The sequence below is a fragment of the Chenopodium album genome, chromosome 1 (assembly GCF_948465745.1).
Source record: "Chenopodium album chromosome 1, dcCheAlbu1.1, whole genome shotgun sequence".
Lineage (NCBI taxonomy): Eukaryota > Viridiplantae > Streptophyta > Magnoliopsida > Caryophyllales > Amaranthaceae > Chenopodium > Chenopodium album.
This window is the reverse complement of record NC_137834.1, coordinates 66,841,817-66,864,762: the sequence shown is the minus strand read 5'-3', so window position 1 is coordinate 66,864,762 and position 22,946 is coordinate 66,841,817. Positions and strand designations below refer to the sequence as shown.

Genomic DNA, 22,946 nt, shown 5'->3' with positions numbered 1-22,946 from the left:
TATACTCGTATTTTTTTCAATAAATATATTATAGATCACATATATTAATCAACATTAGCCTTACTCCAATCCAACTCCAATGGCAAACTAGTTTTCGGAGTAGATTTGTATGTAACATACATTTTATTTTAACTAGTTACATAGATCATGTATATTTTTCCTACATTTTCTTTTGATTGATGTAGATTAACACTAGTTTCATATATACTTATTTTAAAAAATAAGGTAGTTTGATATTTCAAAGTATTAACCTTTAATAGTGATGGTAAAAACTACTGCTAAACAACCGTAGAGCTAAACCAATTGCAAACAAATTGTAAACTCATCATTTTATCATGCTACGACTTAAATAGTTCTATGAGCTAATTAATTCTCATGGTATTTTCTTTATTATGGCCTAAAAATTTTTTTATTAAAATGAAATTTCAATTTATTAGCTATAATGTATTATTTTTAATTCAACAAATTAGAATTTAGTTGTACTAATAAAGGTAATAATGTTTTCTATTATAGGTCATAACAATTTTTTTTTTTGTTTTTTGAGGGGAATCAAGCAAATTACTCATTAATCAAAGCATCCATGAGTACAAATAGAGCTACATTAGGGGGGAGTACAATTTTCCCGAATCTGCTCTACACCAAATGGAAGTACTCTAGCCATGTTGTAAACCACCATATTCCCATCGCGATTGACGTGTTGCCATTGAAGACTAGAGAACAGGGAACTCTGATACATAGCATCACAAAGAACAGAATCAAGATCAGTATTAAACGCAGCCCCTTTCGACAACTTGTTGATAATCAGATGGCAGTCCGATTCAATCATCACTTTATCATAACCATACTTACGTCCCAGCCTGAGAGCCATAACGATGGCTTTCGCTTCAACAATTTCCACCTGCCACCATGCCCTTACTCGCCTCGTTGCAACAAACACCACTTCACACTTTGAATTGCGAGAAACAACGCCTAATCCCACCCAACCCTCTTCTTCCAAGGACGCGTCTGTGTTAATTTTGATAGTTCCAGCAGGGTGGGGGGGAGACCAACTTGTAGGGCTAGGTTGATGAGTGCTAGCAAGGGATTTGTAGATAGCATTGGTGTATTTGTTCGTTTCCTTCGCCCATTTCAAAACATGAGTAATGAGAATATTGTTTGGAGTGCTGGAGTTTTGGGAAACCTTGAGATTACAGTCCTGCCAAGTTCCCCACATGAGATACACTCCACGCACCAAAATATCAGCTTTTATACACTTCCATTGTTCGATTAAATCACAAGCTCCCTCAGAGGACTCGTGTTTAACCATTTCACCACAATCTAGATCATACCAAAGCTCTCTAACTCGTTCACACTAAAAAAAGCATGCCTCCACCTTTATGTGTCTTTGTTACACCAGGGACATAAGTCACAATAAGTGAGATGGCGATATTTCAGAAGTGCTCGGACAGGTAAAGTCTTAGTGCAAAATCGCCATAAGAAATTACGAGTTTTTAGGAAGACTTTCATTTTCCAGATTTCGACCCAAGCCTGATGGAAGTCATCCAAATTACATCCCTTACCAATCAAATAAGCTGAACTCACAGAGTATAAGCCATTTTTTGAGAAAGCCCAAGCAAGTTCATCTCGAGGCAATCTCGATGAACTTAAGGGAATGGCTAGAATACAGCGAGTGTCCCTCTCATTGAACACATCACGAAGCAGATTGTAGTTCCACTCTATTCTTTCAAAATAAATCAAATCACTCACCTTAGTCAGATCATTTGTGGGAGTGCTTGTTGCAAACCGACCACTATCATCCAAAAGCCAAGGGTCCAACCAAATATTGATGTTACCACCGTTGTCTACTCTCCAAAAAACCCTTCCTTTAGCAGCAATTTTGAACCCCAAATGCTTCTCCACGAGAAGCTCCCACCATAGCCTAGATAAGACTCCAAGAAATCAGAATTAGGGTAGTACTTTGCCTTTATTACTCGGCTAAGAAGAGAGTCTGGCTTTGTTGCTAGTCTCCAAGCTTGTCTACCTAGGAGTGCATCATTAAAGACTGGTAAGTCTCTAAAGCCCATCTCCCTGAGACATTTTAAGGTGCAAAGAGAGTCCCAACTCTTCCAGTGAATACGCCTTTTATGCTCTCTTTGACCCCACAAAAAATTTGCCATGGCCGAATGCATTTTTTTTAATTACTTCACAGGGAAATTTGTAAACACCCATAAGATAAGTTGGAATGGCTTGAATGATCGATTTTAAAAGAATTTCTTCCCCGCTTGTGATAAGAGTTTTTCTTTCCAACCCTGCAGTTTCTTCCATATACGACCAGTAATGGCCTCAAAAACACTTCTCTTCGATCTTCCTAAAATATTCGGAATGCCAAGATATTTATCATGCCGGTCAACTTGCTTCATACTCTTAATACTCAGAATTTCCTCTTTCTGCTCTGCTCGAACCCCTCTACTAAAGGACACTTCCGACTTATTATAATTGATTTTTTGCCCAGATGCTACTTTATACTGGTTGAGAATATCAACAATTATTTCACATTCCTTCCGGTTTTCCCTGGTAAAGAGGAGATTGTCATCTGCAAAAAGAAGATGAGAAATTTTTTGGCTACTCCGACTTGCTTTAGCCCCATGAATTTCCCCAGCATTTGCTTTATTCTGAATCAATTGCGAAAAAGCATCAGCCACAATAATAAATAAATAAGGAGATAGAGGATCTCCTTGACGTAACCCTCTAGAAGGGGTTACCGAGCCACATACCCCTCCATTAATAATGAAAGAGTGTTTAACAGACGAAACTAGTTCCATCACCATATTCACCCATCTACCATCAAACCCCATTTTCAGTAAAAGTTGTCTCAGAAAACCCCACTTTACTTTGTCATAGGCCTTACTCATATCCAATTTCATGGCAATGTGGCCCTTTTTGCCTCGACTCTTCTTTATCATCGTGTAGAATAATTCTAGAGCAATCAGAGCATTATCAGTAATCAGTCTCCCTGGCACAAAAGCACTCTGGTTTTCGGAGATAATATCACACAAAATACTTTTCAAGAGAATAACCAGACACTTAGAGATAAGCTTATATAGCACATTAAAGAGACTAATAGGGCAGAACTCGGCAGCCAATTTTGGTTCTTTGACTTTTGGAATAAGAGCAATATTAGTGTGTGTTTAAATTTTCCGGAATAGAACCACCATTCAAAATATTAGTAACAAAAGTAGCCACATCATCGCCAATAATATGCCAAAAACGTTGATAAAAAATAGCATGCATACCGTCCGGGACAGGCGCCTTGCTAGGATGCATTTACTTAAGAGCGGTGAAAACATCGTCTTTGGTATAAGGCCTTGTGAACTCGCGGTTCATATCATATGTGACTGACTTTTGCGCTTTGTCTAGCACCGAGCTGATGTCTTGAGTGAATGGAATTTCCGAGGTAAATATGCCCCTGAAGTAAACCCCTATAACCTTATCTATCTCCTCCTCCTCTTCCTTCCACACTGCATTTTCATCCCACAAACCAACAATGTGATTTCTCCGTTGCCTCTGTGAAGCTTTGTGGTGGAAATATTCGGTGTTCTTGTCTCCATCTCGAACCTCAGCCACCCTCGATCTCAAATTCCAATAGGCCTTGTATTTGTCATTTAAATCATTGAGAAGACTCTCAAGGTCGGAGAATTCCTTGCAGCTATCATCACTAATGGGACGGCCTTGGGCAATTAAGAGAGCGGCTTTGTAGACACCTAAAAATGTCTCCCCAAAACCAAACCCGATGATGAAAACCTTTCACCGCCATTATTGGTCGGGTTGAGTATTTAATATTTATAGTGCTTAAATCCATGTTCTATCCAATATATTTCACGAACCAATCCAATTTCTAGCTCATTTTCCTAAACCATAACCTATTTTCCACTCTTCGTATCTACATCACAAAACCGAGCTGAACTGATTTTATGGCTATATAATTTTGATCCAATTATTATTTGGTTGGATAGGCCTTGAATTAAGCTTTCCAACCACATATCATAAGCCCAATTCCGAGCTATAACGAACAGGATATGAGCCAAACACTAAACTCGGCCCAAAACCGACACCCTTCCACTACAACGGCCATATATTAAAATATACAAATAATTTTTACATTATTAAAATTGCGTTGCAAAATAGACTTGATAAGATTTCCAATGATATATTATAAGCCTTATTCCGATTTACGGATCAAAAGTTATCGCAATTTTAAAAACGGGTAAAAAACTGGAATTACCGCGCACAGTGCAAAAGCACCGTGTCACGGCGCCTGATGACGTGGCACGGTGCCTGGTGCCATGACATGGTGCTTTAAATCGTGTCACGGTGCTATTTTCAAAGCTTTTTTTGCGTCAAATTCAACCGTGGCACGGTACCTGTTGCCGTGACACAGTACCTGCTGTCGTGCCACGGTATTTCTCACCGTGTCACGGTGCTTTTTCCGTGTAATTTCCGCGTTTCCTTTATACCGTGACACTGTGTACTGTACCGTGCCACAGTAGACACTACTATGTCACATTACGTGTGCCGTGTCGCGGAATTTTCTCGTGTCTTTTTCGCGTAAACCCTTCACGCGCTTTCACTTCCCGTAGGTCAAATGTGTCCCGCGTCACTCCAACTTTCCCCGTGTCACGGGATTTTCCCCCGTCAGACGGTGCCTGGCACCGTGTCACAGTGTTCTCTTCCGTGTCGCGGTGTTAATTTTTATGATTTTTATCTTTTTAGGGTTCTGTGTGTTCCCTCTACTCATTTTCCCTATAAATACCCCCTCCTTTCTGCAGTTCGAGGCATCAAATCCTTCTCTCTTTCTCTCTATTACACCAATAATCATTCTCTTCTCTTTCTCTCATATTCTAATTCTCAAACCTATATTCCTAATTACTTCATTCTTCTCTGAAGCACTCCAAGGAGTCTATACTAAACCCGAGGTTCTGTCCTTAAACCAAGGCGTGAAAGGTATAATTAAATGAGGGTTTGGACCAAATCAAATCTATATTTATTTAATTTAATTTCCATTTGATTTATTATTTTTTATTGAAGTTACTAACAATTTATTCATGATGTAGCAATTTAAAGGAGCGCGCGGAATGTGAGTAATTAATTAATTTAATTACTCTTATTTTATTTTCTTATTGCTAGTATCATGATTAGGTTATTTTATATTTGATTTGACTAACGCTATTATTTTTAAATTGCTTCCAGTATTAATGTTTATTTTATTATATCTATTGATCACCATATTTCATGTTAAAGGGAATATGTAATTGAAAATCACGTCTAATAAGATAATTTGGACAACCGGTTTAGGATCCTTTTTAATCTTATTGTTTAATCAAGTGATCACAATATTTTAGAATAATATGTTGCATTAATATTAAACCAATTTAGCATAATAAAATTTGGGAGCAAATTGAATCTTTGTTTGCACGCCTTTGAGATTGCAGGAATCACTTTTCACTATAAGAATCGAGTAGAGGCAAATATGGGCGAATGTGACTCCATGACTGACAGGGTAAAGTCATATCCCCTAATCAAAAATAAATAACTAAATCACTAACTAAGGTAGATAGGGAAGTAGGGTCGATCTCCACAGGGAAACAAGTCTTTTTACTTCCAATTAATTATTATAATCTAAATTATTTAAGTAACCAATATTTTTAAGTATGAATTCTATACTACGAAGAATAAGTGTAGGGAGAAAACAATATATAAAGGGATCTAGGGTATAGGTTCACCAGTAAATAATACTCCAGGGTAAAACATAGTAATCAATAATTGACATTGCATAAATAACATGATTAACAGGCTCTCGCAATTTATTAATCAACACAGATCTAACAGGCTCTCGCAATTTACTAGATCTAAGTCCTCATTGAAAATAGCCTTTAATATCAAATTAACATCTGCTCGATTCATCAATTTAATATTGCTATACTTTTACAAGCCGCAATTGTAAAACATTAAAACAATCCAATAAGAAATTATCATGCAATACCAATAATCAATAATAGTCAATCATCAATGCATCAATTAACCAGATTGTAAAGGGCTCTCGCTACTTATTACAATCACACAATTAACTTACTGGTATTAAATCTCATCTCTCGAATCTTGACTTAACCATTTATAAATTAACTTGCCTATTGAAACTAGACCTAAACATTAATTCTCATCTCTCGATTCTTGAATCAATATTGTCAAACTAATGCATAAAAGATAGGCCTAATCTAGTCACAGAGCATTTAATCAATCAATAGGAAATTAATCTAGCATTGATAATCAACAAAAATAATTTACCCCTTCATATTATTTATTAGATCCCCATGAACCCTAGAAATTAGACTACTCACACATAATTAAATATAAACTAAACAAAGCAAATAAATAAATCATGATCAAAGGAATAAAATAAATAATTAAGATTAAGGGAAGAGAAATCGTCACTGAAATAAATTTGGAATTAATGAAAGAATTAAGAACAAAAGTTTAGAGAGAGATTAAGAGAGAGAAAACTAAGTAGAGAGAGAAAGCCTAAGAGAGAGGAGATAAGAGAAGAAGAAGAAGAAGAAGATCTCCCCAAATTAATCGTCCTAAAAACAAAAACAACTCCTAATTAGAAACTAATTGCTCGACAAAAGTGCTTCTCCAGAAACACGCGCCCGATCGGGCTAGAGGCCGCCCGATCGGGCGCGCCTTTTTACTAGAACATTCTCCTCAGCAGCACCGCCCGATCGTGCTAACCCTCGCACGATCGGGCGCGCCTTGGGCCACTCGTCCTTGGCTTGCTGCGCTTCTTGCCCGATCGAGCTAAGCTTTCCCGATCGGGCCCTTGTGGCTCCTCGAGGCTTTGGACTTCCGATTGGGCTCGACTCCTCGGCCCAATCCGGATCTCCTCTTCGGGTCTTGAATACTCGGTCCAAACCTCGGTATTCCAAATACCGAGCCCTTAATCACCGGCTCGATGGCTCTAGCCGGCCTTGGACTCCAAAAATGGTCGTGTTCCTCCAATGCTCGTAGTCGCTTCATAAAAAATCCCGGGAAAATGCTCCAAAGGTGCAATTCCCTGCAAAACTTAACCAAAACTACGAAAACACTAGAAAACACATATTAGTAATAAAGGTGGCTCGAAAGAGCCAAAAACACTACTAATAATGACCACGGAACGGGGGTAAAACACTATATAAAATAGACATATCAAACTCCCCCAAGCCAAACCTTTGCTTGTCCCTAAGAAAATAGCTCATCAATGAACATATAAAACATACTTCACCCCAATGAACAAATCAAAAGCCAACGATTTAAGGTAAAATTAAATGAACATGCTTCAACATCAATCAATCTTATTCATCTAATCACCCTTCCTCCCCAACAATTGTCAAGTAGAGCAAACCACAAGAGCATATAGAATTCAAGACTAGTGCTCACACACTCGACTCTCATTTATGTGGCGAGTAAAGAATGTACTCGATCGCTCTCCACCCAACCCCTTTAATGTGAACAATGCCCTCCCAACTCACACTCTCGTGTGTATAAAAACATTGAACGCTCATCCTACTAGTCGACTCGAAATATGTCAAGTCATAACTTGCATTGAAAAACAACACTTTCACATTTACATAACTTCTATGCACAAGGTCGGAAGGTCTTTTAAGCTTGTAATGTAAGGCTAGGGTAAAGGTAGGATAAATTTGGGATTATGTGAGGGAAAAGCTATGCAGTAAGGGAGCCAAATCCTAATATATCCATGATCAAAAATAATGATCATACACATCTCCAACATAACCAACTCCATCAACAAACCACCAAATATATACTCCAAAGAATAAAAACAATCCCAACACTCACAATTTCACTCATAAAAATATGATAATGTAGAACAAGAGTGAATAACAAACTTTGAACTCATAACTTGAAATATTTACATTGAAACTCAACTTTTTTTTTTCTTTTGATTAACCTTCACTTAGAACATTTGAACATCAAGCAATTTTTTCCTCTTTTTTTTTTTTTTTAGAAGTTCACTTTCTTTTTTTTTTTTTCAAATTTCTTGGCTTTTTTTCTTGAACTTCTTTTTTTCCATCACACTTTTATTTTTCTCAAATATTTACAACTTTCAAACTCATAAAAACAAAAATATGATCAAGAACAAATTACTTCTCAAAACCCACCCAAATTGTGCAAATAAAGTGCACACTACAAACTCCCTCACCTCACTCACTAATAGCTCCCCCAAGCCAATCTTGGGACTAGTAACCAATGGGGCAATTAAGGCTTGCAATGTGGCTATAAACAATAAAAGGGCACAAGCAACAACATGGGTGACAAGAAGGGAACAAATGTATCTAAATACTCTGAAGGCTACCTAAAAGAATGAACGCCTTCGTCCTCCTCATGTGCATAATAATAAGTCATGAAACACTACTCATAGTTGTAAATCAATACTAAAATTCATTGACATACCAGGAATTATGGAACTATCACACATTTCCTAACCAAATCAACTAGTCAAGCACTATATTCACAAGTAGTTGGGCAAAATTGACGCAAGTTTAGGAATCCAAACAATTAGACTTCAAATCATGACCAACAAATCCACAATATTCATCATCAAATACCAAGAATCAAAACAAGTTTTCTCAAGTATGGGGCACAGGGAAGCATGATTTACAATTCATTGGAACGTATTTTTGAAATTTTTTTTATTTTTGAAATTTTTTTTTTTGTATTTTTATATATAAGGAAAGCAATAAAAAAAAAACTACACTAGGAAAGCAAATAAAAACTATACTAGAAAGCAGATAAAGAGAGAAAAGGAAGAGAATTTCCAAGTGAAAGAACACCCCCCAAGCCAAATCAAGCAATGCCCTCATTGACTTGGGAGAGTAGCCTACTCCTCATCCTCATCCATCCTAGAATAACCCCCGCCATGGCTAGAACCGGCTCCTCCATGGCTAGAACCACCACCACCATACCCCGAACCACCAGTATAGTAGTTAGGGTCCACGTTCCCCCCAAGCCCGCCAAAAGGTACATCGGTCCCATAACCATGGACCGATGAGTATTCGACGTAGGTACCAAAGGCACTTGGGTTCGTATATCCACCCTGTGGATATTGGAACCAGTCAGGGACAAGTGAATCGGGGGGAATAGCCCCCCGACGGGCATAATCATCATACATGGGGTATAAACCCCGCCCTAGGTTCCTCTCCACAACCCCAACCCTAGCATCTAGGGCTCCTACCCTAGAGTCCAAATTCCTAACCATACCCTCCATCCTCCCTTGCCCCCTCTCTATCCGATCCAATTGGCTTCTAAAAGCCGAAAAGTCATATGGAGCGTTAGGGTCGATGTTGTAGTTGGTGGAGGAAGTGGGAATGTTATGTGTGTAGTGTTGGGGTGATGGTTGGTGGAAATGTTGTGGTGGTGAGGGGGGTGCTTGGTGGTGTGCTTGGTGGTGTGCTTGGGCCTCCCCTTGGTCTCTTAATTCAAAGGTATAGGAGGGAAGACCCTTCTCGAATTTGGTCAAGGCCGGGTTAGGCAAGGTGAAAGCGTTGTCTTTCCTACCCGACTCCCTATGAATCACCCACCAAGTCTCACCCCCTAACACATTTATCCAGTTAAGGCCTCCTAAGTAGGGTGCGTCCATTAAGGTTGGTCCGGCTACCTTACCATCATCATCAGGGGTCCAACTAAGGTATTTGACCGCAATGTGGGTTACTAACCCACCAAAGTAAATTGGGACCCTAGACCTACCCGATTCGGCCGCATTGGCCACCCTCTGAAAGTGTTGGGCCATCCTATGAACTATGTTAAGCTTGTCACTCTTAGGAATCATGTATGATCCCAATAGTTCTAGTTCATCTCTCCTCACATTAGCCGGTTCATGCCTCCCAAAGATGGTGAGGCCAACAAACCGTTGCCAAAGTTTTGGCACGGGATGTTGAATCCAAGTGCCCTTGGCATGTTGGAGGTTTAGGTTAGGATTCCCTGTTAGAGCACGGTAGACAAAAGTAATGTTGTCTTGGGGTGGTTCAATTGGTCTATCGGCTTTCAATTCAAACAATTTACCAAAATCCTTCAAAGACAATCTAATATCTTTATTAAACAAACGAAATTGAACATGAGAGATTAGAGCATTTGATTTTATGACATTAAAACTAGAAATGAATTCTAAAGTCAAATAATCATATGTATCATAATGTAATTGGAACAAACCACTCATGCCAATTCCCTTGAACAATTTCTCAACATGTTTATCAATTCCTAGTCTAGAAAGCGTAGGGTGATGAATAAAACGGGTAGGAATTACCTACCGCGTTACGAGGTTGAGCATCCTTTGCCTTTGCTCTTGGGTGGTGATGACCACCCTCTCCCACCCCGGAATTTGCAGCTCCGGGTCAATGGTAGGTGCTTGTTGCCTCGATCCTTCACCCCGAACAGTCCTAGACCTCTTGAAAGCCATTTTAGAGGGAAAATAGTAGGAATTGAAGCTTTCTCTCTCTTAGGGTTTGAGAAGAAATTGAGAGAAAGTGTTGAAAATTTAGTGTAGGTTGTAGAGGAAGATGAGAGGAGTTGGAAAATGTAAGAATTTTCAAGTTTGGATGGAATAATTGGAAGAGATCTTGGATTGAAGTGTGAGTTGAAGATATGAAAATGGAGGTTTTAGAGAGAGAAAGTGAATGAAGGAGATCAGATGGCATAAGGAGAAAAATGAGGAAAGAAAAAAGAGAAAAGAAAATAAAGGGGGGACGGCCTGATGGCGCGCCCGATCGGGCGAAAGTTCGTAATTCCAGAATACAAGTTTCGCGCCCGGTCGGGCGAGCTCCGCCCGATCGGGGGCGAACGCGAACAAAATTTTCGCCCTTTGCTCGCCTGATCGGGCGAGCTTCGCCCGATATTTCTTTTCTTCTCAATCAATGAGCGCCCGATCGGGCGAAAGTTGAACTCGTTTCCAGCTCTCCTCTCGCGCCCGATCGGGCAGCCGCGCCCGATCGGGCGAATTTTTCTCCAATTTTTGCCTCACTTGCGCGCCCGATCGGGCGAGCCTCGCCCGATCGGGCCCGTACCAAGCCCTGGAGTTTCTCCGAATTCTTTTCTTCTTCAATTTTTTTCTAAGTCTTTTTACCTGTCAAATTCATACCTGTATAACAACACTTAAAAATAGTAAAATATCACTCTCCTCACCTCTCTAAAATAAAAATAACATAAGAGAAAAGGAAAACTAATCTAGAAAGCATAAAATACGGGTTGCCTCCCGCAAAGCGCTGGTTTATGTAGGTCCCGCACGACCTTCTTACCAAGTATAATTCCTAGGACCCTTTACCTAACGCGTGATCGGGTGGTTTCTCACCCGGTCTAGCGATGTTTAGGCTGCGATGCGGCTTCCTGACATAACCTGTGGGACGCCAAGTCACCTTATCTGGTGGATCCTCCTTGACTTGGAATGGGGAATCTTCAATGCTACGCACTAAAAACCCTTCTTCGATCGAATGTTGCTTCAAATTGTCATTGCGTTCAACACTTGCAACTCGATCTGGCGGAACACTTACCGTAGGCTCGATTCGCACAACTTGCTCGATCGGTTCCACTTGTTCATCCTTGAAACCAAGGCCAACATTGTAGAGTGCTCTTTCTATTGCATCGACTTCCTTCTGCCATTTGTCTATCTCATCTGAAAAGGATGCAACACAAGATACCGCCTCCAAGGGATCTTTTTCAAGAGCTTGGGGCTTGTTAGAATAATTTTCAACCACATTGACACTGAAACATTTCTCCTCAGTCATGGAGCTTTTGGGGGCATTATTCAGATTAAAAACAACTTTATCGTCCCCTACTGATAGTGTTAACTTACACCTTCTAACATCTATGACTGCTCCTGCAGTGTTAAGGAATGGTCTACCCAAAATAATTGGGGTTTGCATATCCTCAGCCATATCGAGAACAACAAAATCCACAGGTATATAAAATTTACCTACTCTGACGGGAACGTCCTCTAAAACACCTAGGGGGTATTTGAAAGAACGGTCGGCCATTTGCAGAGTTATATTGGTAGCTTTTAATTTACCCATATTCAACTTAGAACACACAGATAATGGCATGACGCTAACACTAGCACCCAAATCACATAATGCATTATCGATCAAGAGATTACCAATATGACAAGGGATAGAAAAACTACCCGGATCTTTTAACTTAGGTGGAGACTTATTTTGAAGTACGACACTACACTCTGCAGTGAAAGCTACTGTCTCTACCTCACTAATAGACCTTTTCCTCGTCAATATTTCCTTCATAAATTTTGCATATGAGGGGATTTGTGTGATCAATTCAGTAAAAGGAACTGTTACCTTCAAATCTTTTACCACCTCCAGAAACTTACCAAACTGCTTATCCAAGTTTGTCTTCAATTGACGATTTGGGAAAGGAAGTTTGATAATTGGCTTTTGAGCATTCTTATCTTTGTCTGGGGTAGCCACCTTCTCTGGAGTTTTACCCTTCAATGTAGAATTAGATGTGTTAGTATTATCCTCTAGCCCTGCAGGGCTAGCAACTACATTGTTTGGTTTAATGGAATCAAGATTAGCATTATTTAATAAAATAGGTTCATCAACTCTGGGCATAGAGGGCCCTTCATAGTTTGAACCACTCCTTAGAGTAATTGCAAATGCTTGATCCGTAGGCCTAGTCGGCTGTGCCGGAAGGGCTCCCTGTTGGCGTGCTTGTAGAGTAGCAGAAAGTTGCACAATTTGATTATCTACAATTTTATTATGCGCTAAAATTTGATCAATTGTCGCATCTATGCTCTCCATGTGCTTTTGCATATTGACCAACATTGCTCTAATTTCCCCCAAAGAAGGGTCGGAAGATGAGGGGAGTTGTTGTGGTTGATTCTTCTGGCTAGCATTTGGGTGATAATACTTCTGCTGCTGTTGCTGTGGCACATGTGGTTCTTGTGGTGGTGGATTTTGAACATTAGTGCTCCGGTAGGAAAGGTATGGATGATTCCGATACCCAGGATTGTAGGTGTTGGAGTATGGGTTATTCTGCCTATAAGCTTGGAAGGCATTAACTTGCTCCACGGAACTCCTGCAATCCTGCTCCCAATGACCTACAATACTACAATTTTCACAGAAAGCCTCATTAGAATTATTATTAATTGCAGAAACATTAGCTACATTAGCAGTGCTCAGATTATCTAATTTTTGGCAAATAGAGGTCAGTTGAGCTTGCAAGAAGGATACAGAGTCGACACTATGTTTCCCCTTTTTAGCAAATCCTCTGGGATTCCCATATTGGGAATTGTGTATCGCCATATCTTCAATAACCTAACCTGCATCATCAACATTAAGATTCATAAATCTCCCACTAGCTGCAGAGTCTAAAATTATTCTGGAAGAATTTCCAATGCCGTTATAAAAGGCTTGGATTAACTGCCATTGTGCTAAATTATGGTGGGGGCATTCTCTTTGTAAGTCCTTGAACCTCTCCCAAGCCTCATATAAGGACTCGTCGGCTTCTTGGGCGAAGTTCTGAATCGCACTCCGTAGTACTGCTGTTCTCTCTGCAGGATAATACTTGTTATAGAAATTCAAAACAAGAGTTTCCCAGTCAGTTATACCAAGTGTAGTTCTATTTAAGCCATTAAACCACAATTTAGCTTTTCCAGTTAAAGAAAAGGGAAAGAGAATCTCCCTGATTTGGTCTTGAGTGACCCCGGCTTGCCTTATGGTGTTGCAATATTGACAATAGTCGACAATGTGAAGATTCGGGTCTTCACCCTTGGCTCCACTGAATTGCTTCCTCTCTATCATCGTTATAAATTGGGGTTTGATTTCAAATTGAACCCCATCAAGAGCCGGAGTAGTGGTGAGATGTGGAAAATCCGCAAGCTTTGGTTGTGAATAATCACTAAGCTTCTTTGGAGCCGCCATCTCTGATTCTGTGTCTGATGGTACCGCTAAATCGCTAGAATCAGTTGGAGGATCGCGGTGATTATTATTAGTATCACCAGAATCCGCCAGGATTTGCTTGTAGAAGTTTTTCTGTCTATGGAAGGAACGTTCGATCTCAGGATCGAATGGGATATAACCTGATCTGGAACACCTGGGCATAAACAAAAACTAGAAGCAAATATGAGATTTTTCTCAGAGAACTAACGCTCTCTGAGACAAAAGAGAAATAATCTAGACTACAAAAACAATCAGAAATAAAAATAAAATCGTTTCCCCGGCAACGGCGCCAAATTTTGACAGGGTAAAGTCGTATCCCCTAATCAAAAATAAATACCTAAATCACTAACTAAGGTAGATAGGGAAGTAGGGTCGATCTCCACAGGGAAACAAGTCTTTTTACTTCCAATTAATTATTATAATCTAAATTATTTAAGTAACCAATATTTTTAAGTATGAATTCTATACTACGAAGAATAAGAGTAGGGAGAAAACAATATATAAAGGGATCTAGGGTATAGGTTCACCAATAAATAATACTCCAGGGTAAAACATAGTAATCAATCATTGACATTGCATAAATAACATGATTAACAGGCTCTCGCAATTTATTAATCAACATAGATCTAACAGGCTCTCGCAATTTACTAGATCTAAGTCCTCATTGAAAATAGCCTTTAATATCAAATTAACATCTGCTCGATTCATCAATTTAATATTGCTATACTTTTACAAGCCGCAATTGTAAAACATTAAAACAATCCAATAAGAAATTATCATGCAATACCAATAATCAATAATAGTCAATCATCAATGCATCAATTAACCAGATTGTAAAGGGCTCTCGCTACTTATTACAATCACACAATTAATTTACCGGTATTAAATCTCATCTCTCGAATCTTGACTTAACAATTTATAAATTAACTTGCCTATTGAAACTAGACCTAAACATTAATTCTCATCTCTCGATTCTTGAATCAATATTGTCAAACTCATGCATAAAAGATAGACCTAATCTAGTCACAGAGCATTTAATCAATCAATAGGAAATTAAACTAGCATTGATAATCAACAACAATAATTTACCCCTTCATATTATTTATTAGATCCCCATGAACCCTAGAAATTAGACTACTCACACATAATTAAATATAAACTAAACAAAGCAAATAAATAAATCATGATCAAAGGAATAAAATAAATAACTAAGATTAAGGGAAGAGAAATCGTCACTGAAATAAATTTGGAATTAATGAAAGAATTAAGAACAAAAGTTTAGAGAGAGATTAAGAGAGAGAAAACTAAGTAGAGAGAGAAAGTCTAAGAGAGAGGAGATAAGAGAAGAAGAAGAAGAAGAAGATCTCCCCAAATTAATCGTCCTAAAAACAAAAACAACTCCTAATTAGAAACTAATTGCTCGACAAAAGTGCTTCTCCAGAAACACGTGCCCGATCGGGCTAGAGGCCGCCCGATCGGGCGCGCCTTTTTGCTAGCACATTCTCCTCAGCAGCACCGCCCGATCGTGCTAACCCTCGCACGATCGGGCGCGCCTTGGGCCACTCGTCCTTGGCTTGCTGCGCTTCTTGCCCGATCGAGCTAAGCTTGCCCGATCGGGCCCTTGTGGCTCCTCGAGGCTTTGGACTTCCGATTGGGCTCGACTCCTCGGCCCAATCCGGATCTCCTCTTCGGGTCTTGAATACTCGGTCCAAACCTCGGTATTCCAAATACCGAGCCCTTAATCACCGGCTCGATGGCTCTAGCCGGCTTTGGGCTCCAAAAATGGTCGTGTTCCTCCAATGCTCGTAGTCGCTTCATAAAAAATCCCGGGAAAATGCTCCAAAGGTGCAATTCCCTGCAAAACTTAACCAAAACTACAAAAACACTAGAAAACACATATTAGTAATAAAGGTGGCTCGAAAGAGCCAAAAACACTACTAATAATGACCACAGGACGGGGGTAAAACACTATATAAAATAGACATATCAATGACTCACTTTGTACCATCATCCCCGATCGTCCTTTCGTGGTTCCGAACAATATGGAGTTCGTAATCTCATGAATTGGGTGTAACTTTCACGGGTCAATCGTTGTTGCCTATCGTTGTCCCTTAATCGCGGTTGCCTTTTATAATCCGTGAATGGTTTAAAAGTTCCTTAAAAACTTGTTGGCGGCTCCCTACTTTGCTTTGTCCCTAATCATTGTCCCTAATCTTAATGTCAATTCCCACTTCCTATGAGTGCCAAGCATATTCACACATGCTTTAACGTAGGCGCACTTCGAACGACGCCTACAGGCTTCAACTTCTACAATTTGTTTTCCAAGTTTATCAAAGGCCACCTCACTCCATTGTCTCAGTTTAAGGCTCACAGGTGCTAAATTTTGAGCTGCATTCCCCCTACCCGTACCACCCCAGGCTTCTTTCACAATCTCTTTGCACCTCTCGTCTAATAACCAGCAAGTTTCAAACTTGAACTCTCTTTTTTTCTTCTTTTTCTTCTTTTTATTCGGAGCACAAGTAAGAAAAATGGGGGTATGGTCAGATTTGTACCATAACAGATGCTCCACTCTAGCATTCGGGAACAAACTACACCATCCCATTGAATCCAAGAATCTGTCCAACCTCTCCCTCACTCTCGTGGTTGGATTTTTACCCCTTTCCCAAGTGTACCAAGCCCCATTATACCCCATGTATTTCAAATTACACTCTTCAAGGAAATCTCTAAAATGCTCCATCTCCCTCCTTTCCCCCTGTGCACCTCCTTCTCTTTCGGCATAAGTCAAAATTTCATTAAAATGTCCGCCCATGAGCAGGGGAACATCATCACTACAAAGGATTCAAATAAGATTCCAAGTCTGGAATTTTTCTTCTGATTTCGGCCACCCATATATTCCAACAAAACGCCATGAAACAAACCCTACACTCCACACTTCACCACATATATGATGATGAAAGAAAGAAGTAATGCGAAAATCCTGCCCCTCCCTCCAATATAAGCATATCCCACTGGACTTGCCTCAACTTGACACACCAAAAGCTCCCTAAAAACCGAGTGTACCCTTGAGAATCTCCACCACACTCTTATCCACCATAGTTTCACAAAAAAATAGTAACCTAGGGCTATGTTTATGGCTCCATTTTCGAAGCCGACGAACTGAACGGGGATTGCCCATTCCCCGAAAGTTCCAAGCTAAAATATTCATTGGGTTTGGCGGGGTTGGTCATCACCAACCTCCGCCAATGGTCCCACACCAGTCGCAAGCTTTGTATAAACGAATTTTTTTTAGACATGATCACTTTCGTCCCTCTCCAACACCCCTTCTCTACCCCTTTTACCACCAGCAGCAGCAGTATCAAGATTAGAGACACCCCCACCCCACTCCTACTGATCTTTTTCCACTTTCTCATTCCTCCCTTCATAGCATTAAGTCCCTTTTCATTATCCCCTACATTGTTGAAACCTCTCTCACTCTCCAAAATCCTCTCCACAAGTTCTGTTGGGGCAGCCTTAACTTCCTTCTCACCTGGCTCGACACTCCCCTGTGCATCGAGGGATGTATCAGCATGTAATTGGAGGGGTTTTGTGCGTTGATCGTCCTTGTTTTCAATGGTTGAGGTAACCTTATTTTCGAGGGATACAACCTACAGCTTCTGAACAACTTCACCAATGTCTTCTTCACTCTTCTTTGGCAGAGAATGTTTTTTGGTGACAAACAATCATTTTGTAGCATTTCCCACCTGATTGTCCTCATCTTTTTCATCAAATTTTGAGGCTTTCCATGGATTGGAGACATGTAGCCTCTCCTTAAACTTCCTGGCAACATAAATATCATAACAATCCTTTTCTCCGTGTCCCAGCATCCCACAAACATAGCAAAACACAGGTAATTTTTCATACTTCACTGGAACTTCAATACTACCTCTCCTAGTTCTTATTTCCACCTTACTCATCAAAGGCATTTCCACATCAATGAGAATTTTCATTCTCAACGACTTGTTTATGCCAATTACATCAGATTTGTCCATGGTCAAGAAAGTCCTAATTTTATCTCCCAAGCGTTTTGCATTATCTTCAATATTTCTACCCTTGAAGGGTAGGTTATAAATTCAAACCCAAAAGGGTACCTTATTCAAAGAGATTTTAAAGGGTTTAGATTACCGTCAACATTGTCAAGGATCAAAATATGGTGATTGAAGTGCCAAGGTTGCGACTCCATAACGAATTCCTTGTCCTTCCAGTGATGAAATTGGAAAAAGAAGGTTTTTTCCCCAATTATATTTGCTTCGCAGCCAGGTTTAGGGTTCCAAACTTTCTTCATTGTATTAATGAGGGCATTAGAATTAACATTTCGAGAAGTCCAGATTTTCCCGACTACCACAAGTTCAATCTGGTCTTCCTCTTCTCCATTCCCCTCTTCAACCTAATCAATTTCTTCGTTCCTTAATTGGATTGTTTGTATTGGATTTTTGTCATGTTGAACGTCCTCACCATCAATTGAGGCCATTGCAATCGAGAAAACACTCGTAACACTAATAAAAAAACCTTCGAAAGAGAAGCAAAAACTAGCACCATGCTAGATCGAAACCCTCCCAAGAGAAAACCCTAGAGTCGGCTCTAGAGGGAACTTTTTTAATATTTGTGATAGCAGATTAGCATACTTTTTATAGGTCATAACATAAGTACATAACATTAGGTGAAATTGAACACTTTAATGCGATTTTTGATTTTAGTTTTATCTTTTTTAATAACCCCCTCATAAAAGTTGTTCTAAAAACAAATCCCTTCATTTTAGTTTTCTTTTAAAAAATCCCTTTTATAAACTTGAAACTAAAATCGATATTTTAATTGAAAATTTTTAAGCCATTTTTGAATTTTTTTTTGTTTTAGTTGAACCCCTTATTGAATTTGTGAAATAAAATCCCTAGAATTTTGTTAGTGTAGACACCCATTTGTGTCTCTCCAAAACCAAACCCGGTGATGAGTACCTTTCACGTCGAATCATAATCGAATGAAGTGAAAGTGTGGAAAGTCTAGTGTTGCGGTTAGTTTTTATTTCTTTTATTTCTCTCTATTTTTGAAAACCTATTTTAAGAAAACATCCTATCTAGTTTAGTTTGGTCCATGACAAGGGTTCAATAATTGTGTATTTTGGTCGGGTTCGAAAAGAGCTTTCCAACGATATATTATAAGCCCAATTCCGATGAATAATGAGGAAGTTATGGCCAGATTATTAAACTGGGCCCAGTTTGGTTCTTATATACAGCCCAATGATCTAGAGGATGGCCTAATATTGATTTATCATTCCTAATGCGATTAGGATTGATTATAGTCTTCTAGAATCTTCCTGAAGGTTCTTTTGAATCCTAATTTAATTAGCATTGATAAATTGACTTTAGTTTACTTTTAACAGTTTTAATCAGAATAAAAGAAGTGCTTTTAAGGAAAATACAATTTTGCACTCTCGTACGGTTAAACTTTATCAAAATAAGAAAACACGTGGAAAATTATTTCCAGCGCCATACGATAGCTCTGTCGCCTGGCGACAGGTCTGTCGTTTGGCGACAGATACGTGTTTGCCGCTGCAGTCGTGTTTTATTCTTTTCGAAACTCTGATTCGTTTTTTATCATATCCGGCTAATTTTCTCTATAAATAGTCTCCTAAACCTCTGTTTTCCATCACTAATTCTCATCAAGATCAAATCTCTTGATTACTCTCTCTCTCTCTCTTTTATAAACTAGCTTTTCTCAAGCAAAATTCCGCATTCATAAGATCTAGACACACCTAGCCTAATTCGAAGTTGCCTTCGCCCTTAGACATGAAAAGTTTGGTATTTCTAAGGGTTTGGTCCCAAATCTCTATTTCAATTATTTAATTCTCTGATTTATATTTTCCTTGAAGTTACTAACGCGTGTGTTTTGTTATTAAAAAGAGGTACGAGGCATCCAAGTAAGTGCTTTAATTGATTTATTGATGTTATTGATAGGCGTGTCGCGTACCTAACAAAAATAAACCTAACTAGACCACTACTATGTAGATCGTAGGGCAAGCAAGAGACTATGGTTCAACTAGTTAAATAGACTTAAGCAATTACTAAACAAGTAACCAAATCAAATGAATGAGAATCAATAACGAAAGAACTAATTAAAATGATTAAATCAAAGCAAAATGACAATTCAATGCTAAAAACATCCAAGATCAAGCATCACCACGAATACAATTAATGCAATAGTCGTTCTACCCCTAACACATAATTCAATTGATTAATGAGGAAAAGTAATCCATGAATAATACCAATGGTCTCTCCCGAGTTATCAATGGCTTCTCTAACCACAATCAAGCCTACTTCCGTGGAATCATGTAAATTAAAGACCTTGAGCACATTACTCTAACTTCCTAATCATCCATTCAACTACTCTAGTGATGAACTTCAAACCCTTTATTGATTTATTCAAATCCGTCAAAACCCAACTCCCGTTGCAATTAAAACAAAGGATTAATAACAATACCAATTATCCCTAATCTAGTATTGGCATAATCATAATCAATTAAACATATCAATTACAATTATTATTAGAGATTTTAAAGAATTAAATCATGCATTAATCATATTCGGGTTCCGCTAGATCTTGGAATAAAGAAACTACTCACACATATTAACGAAAGAAAAAACAATATTCAATGAAGAAAACATGATTAATAAGCTTAAAAGTAAAAGAAGAAATAAAGATGAATACCAATTGCTTGAATGAAGAAGAGTACCAATTGTTGATGAACAAAGATCAAAAATTGAAAGTGAAATGTAATCTAGATCTAGAGAGAATATTAGGGTTCTAATAGTGTTTAAAAACTGCAAAGTGTAGACACTCATTTGTGTCTCCCCAAAACCAAACCCAGTGATGAGTACCTTTCACGTCGAATCATAATCGAATGAAGTGAAAGTGTGGAAAGTCTAGCGTTGCGGATAGTTTTAATTTCTTTTCTCTTCTCTCTGTTTTTGAAAACTTATTTTAAGAAAACAGCCAATCCAGTTTGGTTGATCCATGATATGGGTCCAATAGTAGTGTAGTTGGATGGGGCTTGACAAGAGCTTTCCAACGATATATTATAAAGCCCAATTCCGATGAATATTGAGGAAGTTATGGCCAATTTACTAAACTGGGCTCGGTTTGAGCCTTATATGCGGCCCAATGATCTAGAGGAGGGCCTAATATGATTTATCATTCCTAATGCAATTAGGAATGGTTTAGTTTTCTAGAATCTTCTAGAAGGTTCTTTTCATTCCTAATTCAATTAGCATTGATAAATTGACTTTTTGACTTTTCAGAGTTTTAATTAAAATCAAATAGCATTTTTGAGGAAATTATATGATTTTATCCTCCTGTACGGCAAACTTATCTGATTTTTCGAAAACGCGTTAAAAACAGGCTTGGCGTTTGACCCCAGGCATTGGCGCCTGAAACCAGGCTTGGCGCCAGGCGTGCGCCTGGTGCTAGCCATTGGCGCCTGGCGCCAATTACCAAGGGTTGGCGCTAGCTCTGTTTTGCGTGCGCCAAGCTCGTTTTGCTTGCGCCAAGTGCTCTGTTTTGATATTTTATTTTTTTGGCTGATTTTCTTTATAAATAGCGTATTAAAAACTCCGTTTTCATTCACCAATTCTCACGAATTCACCTACAATCAGTTTTCATTCGCAATCATTAATTCTCTAATTCTCTCTTAATCATTCACCAACTCTCATCAAGATTTTGTTGATTATTCTCTCTCTCTCTCTTTTTTAAACTAGCCTTTTCTCAAATACAAAATTCCGCATTCGCAAGATCTAGAAACACCTAGCCATATTCGAAGTTGCCTTCGCCCTAGACGTGAAAGGTTTAATTTCTGAGGGTTTGGTCCCAAATCTCTTTTTCAATTATTTAATTTAATTGTTTGTTTATTATTTTCCTTGAAGTTACTAACGTGTGTATTTTGTTATTAGAAAGAGGTACGAGGCATCAAAGTAAGTGCTTTAATGGTTTTAATTGATTTATGATGTAGAAATCATGTTTACATTGTTATTATGATATTCCTAGTATCATGTCTAGGGTAATTTTAATATTAAATATGATTGTTACGATGCTTCCTATTTTCTTCCTAATATTTATGATTGTTAGTATCATATTAGGGTTAAAGATTTGATTTTTAATGCTTAGTGACATGCTAGGGTTTGTTATTAATCTTGTTAGTATCATGCCTAGGATCTTGCTATTATGCTTTAATATTAACATGAACATGATTATAATTATAATTGTTATAATTTATGATAATTATGAATATTATTGTTATTATTATTCTGATGATGATTATTTTATTTATGATGATATTATCATTATTATAATTATTATTATCGTTATTATTATTTATTATTATGTTGCTTGAGACTTATTTTTTATTGCTTGATCACACCTTTATTGCATGTTTAAAGGGAATTTGTACTTGTAATCATGCTTAATAAGATAATTAATAATCTTGTTTAGGGTTAATTGTGATTATAATTCAAGTGATCGCCAATAATAGTTTGTTTGTGCATTAATATGCAACCAACATAGATTAAACAGGTTTAGGGTTAATCCTAATGATTGCATGTTAGTCGGAAAGCGCACATGAATACGATCAGAATAAAGTAGAGGCTTATTATTAGGGCAGGTTCAATCTCTTTTAGGTTGGATTTGTACCTTCATCCCCGAACCCTTATTTTGTTCATAACCTTATGGAGTTGACGATCTCTTGGATCGTTAAGGGGTGTAACCTTCACCTCGTAAATGGTTTACAAGTTCCTAAAAAACTTGTTGGCGACTCTTTTGCTCTATCTTCTTCCCTTTTGGACGCCACCGTACTTTAGTGTATGATCATAGTGGGGTTCAAGCTAGGGGTTAACGCTTGAAATCTATTCCCTACACAAAGATAATAACTAAGTGTTTTAGTCGGGCTTTACA

At 38.5% G+C, this 22,946-nt stretch overlaps 1 protein-coding gene and 1 non-coding gene across 2 annotated transcripts; one reads left to right on the top strand and one right to left on the bottom strand.

The window, feature by feature from the left end:
- Nucleotides 1-1,374: 1,374 nt before the first annotated feature.
- LOC145634537 (uncharacterized) lies at nucleotides 1,375-18,001 on the bottom strand. The gene is made up of 7 exons (XM_081685962.1): nucleotides 17,714-18,001; nucleotides 17,376-17,515; nucleotides 16,269-16,801; nucleotides 3,308-3,707; nucleotides 2,754-3,039; nucleotides 2,383-2,651; nucleotides 1,375-1,918 (listed from the first exon to the last, which is right to left on the bottom strand). Exons 1-7 carry the CDS (start codon nucleotides 17,999-18,001, stop codon nucleotides 1,375-1,377), a joined length of 2,460 nt encoding a protein of 819 aa, XP_081542088.1.
- Nucleotides 13,468-13,574, top strand: LOC145565454 (small nucleolar RNA R71). The gene has a single exon (XR_014095036.1). It is a non-coding gene; the product is annotated as a small nucleolar RNA R71 (small nucleolar RNA).
- Nucleotides 18,002-22,946: the final 4,945 nt, after the last annotated feature.